Below are 7722 nucleotides of genomic sequence, written 5' to 3'. Positions count from 1 at the left end.
TGAGTTCTTTAAGCAGCGTGGATGTCTCTTTACCTTTTCCTGCTGCAATAAGGTGGGGGAAGAAAGATGTTAGACTCTGTCTTTGAAGTATAGCATTACATTCATTTCACTTAATCTAATGGCTCCCAAATACACAAATACTTTGATTCCTTTATTCATTTAGAATTTCATTTTTATTTTTTAGGCAGTACAAAACTCTACATGCTACCTGAAGATATTTTTATTTATGAATATATCATATTCACAAATTCTTGTACTTTTCATTCTTTAAAGTTTAAATTTTATTTTTAGGCAGTTTAGATATTTACATGCTTCTTGAAGAGATTTATATTGATGATATTTGACATAAGATTAAGAATTCTGTAAATAAATTTTAAGACATAAGTAAATGTTTTGTAAACATATTAATGCTTGTACAAGCTACCAGTCTATCTACAATATAACACAATTTCCAAATACAATAATGAGAGAGGAGGTCATGACAGGTACTTATTTAATGCAACTTAGTAGACCATGTGGATAGTTGATATAATATTCGTAGTCAATAATCCTAGAAATACAATAGGAACAAATTATTTATAATTGTGGCAATAAACTTGAGAAGACCTAGATATTAAATTAAAGCTCTTCTGATGAGATTATGTTTTTTACTTGAGAAGGAGGCTAAAACTATAAACAAAATTTGCTCAAAATGTATTAGAACAGCATTGAAAAATCATTGTGACTTTGTGATATCTAAGCAGTATAATTAAAAAATAAACACCCAAATAGAGACAAGGAAGGCTGCAAATAGGCAGTGTATTATTTGGGGAAAAATAATCTTTAAAATGACTCTCTCTCTCTCTCTCTCTCTCTCTCTCTCTCTCTCTCTCACACACACACACACACACACACACACACACCCCACATTCTGAATACAGTCACCCTGACACAACTTCTGTCCTTTATCCCCCTATTACACTCCCTCCTCACTACAAGTCTCTTTGCCATATTTATAACATCTTCCCTGTATTTTGGAACCTGTTCATTTTAACCAGGTCAACTTAGTGATTATAAGCTTAGAACTATTCACTGTTTATGCGGACTGAGATGGTAAGTACACAACTGAAGGCAATGTTTTCCTCATTCTACACACTATGAGAACCCCAAAGACCAGTGGGAGGGGAGGTGTCTGATCCTCCCCAGTCTCACAATAATCAGTCTGTGTGGGCCATGGAGGCAGCCACTGCTGCTGTGAAATCATAATTTGGCTGGATCATTAAAACAAGAGGGATTTTCATAGATCTTCTCCTTATTGTTGTCTCTTACACCTTTTCTGACCCCTCCCATTATATGATTAGCATTCTTGTATGTTTTGTACTTTCTTTTATTTGTGTGTGATTCTAAGAATTATCACAGTTGAAATCTTCCAGGCTGCAAAGAATTTCCTCAATATTTTTTTCAAGAACTTCTATCTCATTTGGTCTACTTAAACCTGTGTACTTTCATGAGATTTATGTTGTTATCTATGCAAAACTTAAATGTTTACATTTAAACACATTTTAATTTTTGACCTTTTAACTAAACTCTAATTCAAATAGAGATTCATTCTGTGGAAACAGTGACTAATTGTTCACAGTTCTTTGGGATAGAAGAAAACTTGTTTTTTTCGTCAATGTATATTTCTGCATTGCGAAACTTATTAGTTTAAAAGAAATAAAGGAAAAATAAGAACTGAGCTGAAACTGATTTTCTAATTTTAATGTGTAGAATGGCAGGTTTCTAACTTGAGAAAATGTCAATATAATGTAAAAACAATGAATTATACTGTGGATTGTTTAGTGATGACAGTAGTACTTATTTCTTTACATGTAAAGCAATAAAAAAATACAGTGTGCTAGCCAAGAGTGACATTAAGTGACTGGGAGTGAGCGTGGACACTTTGTCTCTACAGCCTCACTATTTAACCACTGCTGACTCACTCTGTCACACTCAAGAACTGGGTCACAAGCAGAAACCTCTTCTTAATGGAACACCAAGCATCTAGCACATAATCCTAGGAAAAACCGCTCATCCAATACCTCATGTAACAGTTGCTCCAGATGTCATTCATTTTCACATTTGGAAATTTAAAAGCTTTATGTATCTTAAGAATTAGAAAACAATGAAAAATTTTAAAAAAGAACTTCACAGATCCTCTGATGAAATTAGATTTTAAATAATTTTTTAAAATTTTTAGATAAATTTGCTTCCTCAAAAGTGTCTCACTTTTCCTCACTGATACTCAACTAATTCTCAGTTATTAGACATTGATTTGAAGTAACAAAAATTATCAAGGTTTGAATATGGTGATAATACTTTAAATGAAAGCTATTCTTAATTTTTAAAAAGATATGGTTAAAATTAATAGTAAACAATATATAACTTTATGACACAATAAGGTAATTATATAGAGAGCAAAAGTATACTCAGGCAAAAATAATTTATATGTGGACATTATATACATCGAAAATCATAATAGAGTCACTCTGACAAATTTACATTCTCTATAAACATATACATGTATGTATGCACACACACGTGTGTCTGTTTGTATGTGTGTATGTTATTTGAGACATTATTACGTTGTACAGCCATGGCTCTCCTACAACTAGCTCTGTTCTGTACGTGGGCCTTGAACTCATAAAAGTTTGCCTGCTTCTGCCTTCCTAGTGCTGATATTAAAGACTTAAGCTACCACTACCTGGTTCAAGCAATTCTTTTACTCCTTCAGGATCCGAGAGGAGGACATGGCAGCAGGAAACCATTGCACAGTGACTGAGTTCTTCTTGGCTGGGCTCTCAGAGACACCAGAACTCCAGATGCCCCTCTTCCTCCTCTTCATTGGAATCTATGTGGTCACTGTAGCAGGGAATCTGGGCATGATCACACTGACTGTGCTCAGTTCCCACCTGCACAACCCCATGTACTATTTCCTCAGAAGTCTGTCCTTCATTGACTTCTGTCAGTCCACTGTGGTTACTCCTAAAATGCTGGTGAGCTTTGTGAGAGAGAAGAATCCTATTTCCTACCCTGGATGCATGACTCAGCTCTATTTCTTTATAATTTTTGGCATTGCAGAGTGTCACACATTAGGTGTAATGGCATATGACCGCTATGTGGTCATCTGTAACCCCTTGCTTTACAGTGTAACCATGTCCTATCAGATTTGCAGTGCCCTGATTACAGGAGTGTATATTTTTGGTATGTTCAATGCATCAATTATCACAGGCTTCATGATCAGGATTCAGTTCTGCAAATTAGATGTGATCAACCACTATTTCTGTGATCTTCTTCCCCTCTTGGAGCTTGCATGCTCTAATACCTATATTAGTGAGCTGTTGATTTTAGGTTTTGGTACTTTTAACATTTGTGTCCCAATTCTTACCATTATTACTTCCTACATCTCCATTATTGCCAGCATCCTCAGGATTAAATCCATAGGAGGCCGGTCCAAAGCCTTCAGCACCTGCAGCTCCCACATCTCTGCTGTTGCTGTTTACTTTGGTTCTGCTGCATTCATGTACTTATATCCATCATCAGTGAATTCGATGGACAAAGGGAAAGTGCCATCTGTGTTTTATACTACTGTTGTTCCCATGCTGAACCCATTGATCTACAGCCTAAGAAATAAGGATGTCAGTGTTGCCTTGAAGAAAATACTTCAAAGAAAAAAATTCATAGATGCATAGTTTGAGTTGATATGATTGATTTTATTCTACATGTAAGAGTTATTACTCATTTGCTAGGACACTTTGGTAATTTTTATAAATATGTATTTCAAATTCAATTTTCTATGCACATCTTATCTCTCTTGTTTCACAGAATAAATAAACCAATAATAAGGATGACATAAATTCACATGCCTGTAATATTCATCCTATCAAGCTATATACAGTTTTTGGTTTTGACATATATTACTTTAAAAATATTAGACTTCATCTTCAATTTCAATAAGTGTGAAGCTTTTATTTATTTTTAATTCATTTGTGAGAATTTCATATGTAAGTGCTGTAATTACATCACTTTCCACATCTCCTTCTCAACACTCCTGTGTACTCCCTGCTCTCTGTCAAATTAATGGCATCCTTTCCTTTATTTCATAAATATTAAGGGATTTATCCAAAGGAAGATTGATTCTATTCTTAGTCATCACTAATAATCTATAGCCCTCCATCTAGGCTTAAAGTCCCCTGAGAATTTTTTACCTTCTGCATTAGTGTGTCAACTGATATCAATTTTGGCTCTTGTTTTGCAAACTGTATTGTTGAGAATTATGGTTCCATTTTCCTCTCAGTTGTATAAAACACAATTTTAGCACAGTCTTCCTTGTCCTCTGACTCTTAGAACTTAAAACATTCTTTCTTTTTCCTCTGAATGTTCCCTGAGTCTTGTATTCTAGATGGATCCACTGTGGCTCTTCTCCCCAGCATCAGTTGTTCCTCTATTAAACCAGCTGAGGATTTCTGAAATGGTCTCCACCTGCTGTAGGAAGAGTTTCACTTACCTGTGGGTGAAATGATCAGTATTAAGCATTCAGTTAGAGATTATACTGGTTTAGGAAAGAGTCACTATTAGATATTCCTCTATGTTCCATGACCTTATCAGCAACTCATAATTGACTAGGCTTATAGAACCAGGCATAAAATTCCCCTTGTTGAATGGACCTTAAGAATAACTTCATGGATTTCTGGTTTCTGTTCTAACATCACTGCAACTATCACACCTTTAGGGATAGTTTGCCTTCTGGTTATTATTGTGGTTCCTAGGTGTCACAAACTGTTAAATGTTTTACTCCCTTGTCAACTTGGAAATTATATAGCAGTTTACCATACTATGAAATCTTTTCCTTACAGAGTACGATTCTAGGCCTGATTCAGCTCTTTTTTTCTAAGTCCATGACCTGCTTCAGAATCCTGTGTGTCTTCAAATAGAGACTGACCTAAATTTCTTTGAGGGAACTAATGGAATAGCAATAGCATATAATGTTTTCGGAGGGAAATTCATGCTTCTGTGAGCATGTCTGTGTGTGTTTGTGCATGTGCACACACACGTGTGTGTGTTTAAATTAAGAGAAACATTATTATAATATGATTCTCCATGTCTTTATCAAATACCCTTATCAGTATTTATCAGTCTTTACTCTTTTTCTACATTGCTTTCTGTCCCCAGTCCCCAAATCCAACACCACGAAATTTTTTCTCTTTACCCCTTCATAGCATCTGTACCCTGTTATTCTCCTACCTAGAGTAGATGTGCACCCCATCATCCTTTTTTATTTTTCTGATTTCTGCTGTATATCTAGATTATATACTCATATCTAGGTATCCCTAGTAAGAGAGAGTATGTATTGTTTGTTTTTTGGTTCAGAGTTACCTCACTCAATATTATCTAGTTCCCTCTATTTACATAAAATTTTAAGATAGTAATTCTTTTACAGTCAAATAGAATTCCTTCTTCTATATGTTTTATATGTATGTGTTTTATACTATGTTTTCATTATTAATTCATCAGTTCAAGGTCATATTTTGATTCCCTAGGTTTTGTAGAAGTCTACAATGAACATGGATGTACATTAATCTGTGATTCAGAATGACAAATACTATGTTCACTGAGTGGCATTGCAAGGTCAAGTGGCAATTTATTAATTTATTCCCAGTAAGAGAGAGCATGTGATGTTCTTCTCTCTCTCTCTCTCTCTCTCTCTCTCTCTCTCTCTCTCTCTCTCTCTCTCTCTCACTCTCTCTCTCTCTCTCTCTCTCTCTCTCTCTCTCTCTCTCTCTCTTTTGTTAAATGTTACCTCACTCAATATTTTTTAGTTCCATCTATTTATATGCAAATATTAAGATCTTATTTTATTAACAAATAAATAGAATTCCATTGTGTATATGTACTATGTTTTTATTATCAATTCATCTGTTGAAGGTCCTTTAAATTTCCTAGATATTGTGAATAGAAAGGCAATGAACATGAATGAACAGTAATCTGTGGTTTTGAATGCTGTCCTTTGTACAGTGAGTGATATTGCAGGATCAAATGCCAAATTATTTATTTATTTACTCATTTATCTATTTAGAATTCATCACACCTACTTCTAATGTGGTTTTACCAGCTTTCAAATCCATCATCAGGGAATGAAGGTTCCTTTTTTCCGACCTCTTCTTCAGATTTGGTGTCTTTAGTATTCTTGAATTTATTTCAACTGGATTAAGTTAAAATCTCAAAGGTGTTTTTTGTTGTTGTTATTTGGTTGCTTGTTTCTTTTTCTAGTTTTATGAGTTGGCCAAAATGGGATGTTCCTTTGCACATTCAACATGTTAATGGTATTCTTACTCCTCAGTTAAACCTTTCATAAACATGAAAACAGACAATGATACAGGTAAATTTTCATTATTATTTTGAATCTAATAGGGTATAGTAATTATTATTCATCACCAAGATGTTGGCATTATCCATGCCAGCATACAATTCTGAAGGAAGCTCCTGTTCTACCAATGGCAATGCCAGTAGGAGACACCCAAAGGCAGAGCAGTGCTTGGCCTGAATCCTTAGATCTGGTCCAGTTTTCCTCCAAGATCCCTACCTCTTCTTGTCATTACATTCTTGTTCAGAACTCTGTCAGAAGACACCTGCTCTACCAAAGGCTATACAGGTACTTGGAATCTCAGAAGGGCTTGAACAGAGAGATGTCTTGCAGACTCTAAGAGACCACAGATGCCAGCTCAGACTACCATATCCAGTAAAACTTTGATCACTATAAAAGGAGAAAACAAGATATTCCATGACAAAATCAGTCAGTATCTGTCCAAAAATTTAGTCCAACAGAAGCTAATAGAAGGAAAACTTCATCCCAAAGATGTTAACTACCCCATGAGTACAGAATCTGTATAATTTCAAATAAGCAATTAAAAGAAGAGAAACACACAGCTACAAACACACACTATCACTACTTACAGCTACAACATGAGAGGAATTAACAACCATTTGTTATTAGAATCTCTCAATATCAATGAAGTAAATTCCCCCATCAAAAGAAACCAAGAAGATAACTTAATTCCGAACATCTTTACCCCAAATGTAAAGAAACCCACATTTGTTAAAAAGAAAGAAAGAAAGAAACATTGCTGTAGCTTAAATCACACATCAAGCCCTACAGTTTAGTAGTAGGAGACTTCAATATCCTCACTTTAGGCAGAGATCCCTCAGACCATTGCTTTTGGCTTGAATCAAATATCTACACCTGTGCTTTGAACTACATTTTATGATTTCTACCCTTTGTTTGAAGTGTTTAATTCTTATCTGAGTGCTTCCTGAAGGATTCAGGCATTTGCGAAACTTAGTTATGTGAATACATGGATGACAAAGCTCTTCTCTCTCTGAAATGATCCGTTCTGTCCCTATGAGACAAGCCACGCCCATGCCCCTCCCCAACACAGCCACCCCTGTCCTTCTTAACCACTGAGCTATCTCTCGAGCCACCCCTGTCCTTCTTAGCTAAACTGATCTTCAGCTTCCAGTCTGAGTCCCTTCCTTTTCTGTCTCTCTCCCAGAGAGGTAGCAGCTGCTTGTGACACCTCCCCGCCCCCCTGTTTCTCTCTCTCTCCCTCTCTCTTTCTCTCTCTCTCTCTTTCTCTCTTTCTCTCTCTCTCTTTGCCTCTCTCTCTGCTCTTCTACCCTTTTCCCCTTTCCCCTCCATAAGCCACT

At 35.7% G+C, this 7722-nt stretch overlaps 1 protein-coding gene across 1 annotated transcript; it reads left to right on the top strand.

Annotated features, from left to right (window-relative positions):
* Nucleotides 1-2768: 2768 nt before the first annotated feature.
* Nucleotides 2769-3710, top strand: LOC130873076 (olfactory receptor 1537-like). Its single transcript, XM_057767603.1, has one exon. The coding sequence runs from the start codon at nucleotides 2769-2771 to the stop codon at nucleotides 3708-3710; it is 942 nt and encodes a 313-aa protein (XP_057623586.1).
* Nucleotides 3711-7722: the final 4012 nt, after the last annotated feature.

This window comes from Chionomys nivalis, chromosome 4, assembly GCF_950005125.1.
Source record: "Chionomys nivalis chromosome 4, mChiNiv1.1, whole genome shotgun sequence".
In the NCBI taxonomy this organism is placed as follows: domain Eukaryota; kingdom Metazoa; phylum Chordata; class Mammalia; order Rodentia; family Cricetidae; genus Chionomys; species Chionomys nivalis.
The sequence above is the reverse complement of the archived record's forward strand: the minus strand, read 5'-3'. Positions and strand labels throughout refer to the sequence as shown.

Bases quoted from the DNA above. Each gene is read 5' to 3' on its own strand.
- LOC130873076 (XM_057767603.1), top strand. From the start codon at position 2,769: ATGGCAGCAGGAAACCATTGCACAGTGACTGAGTTCTTCTTGGCTGGG.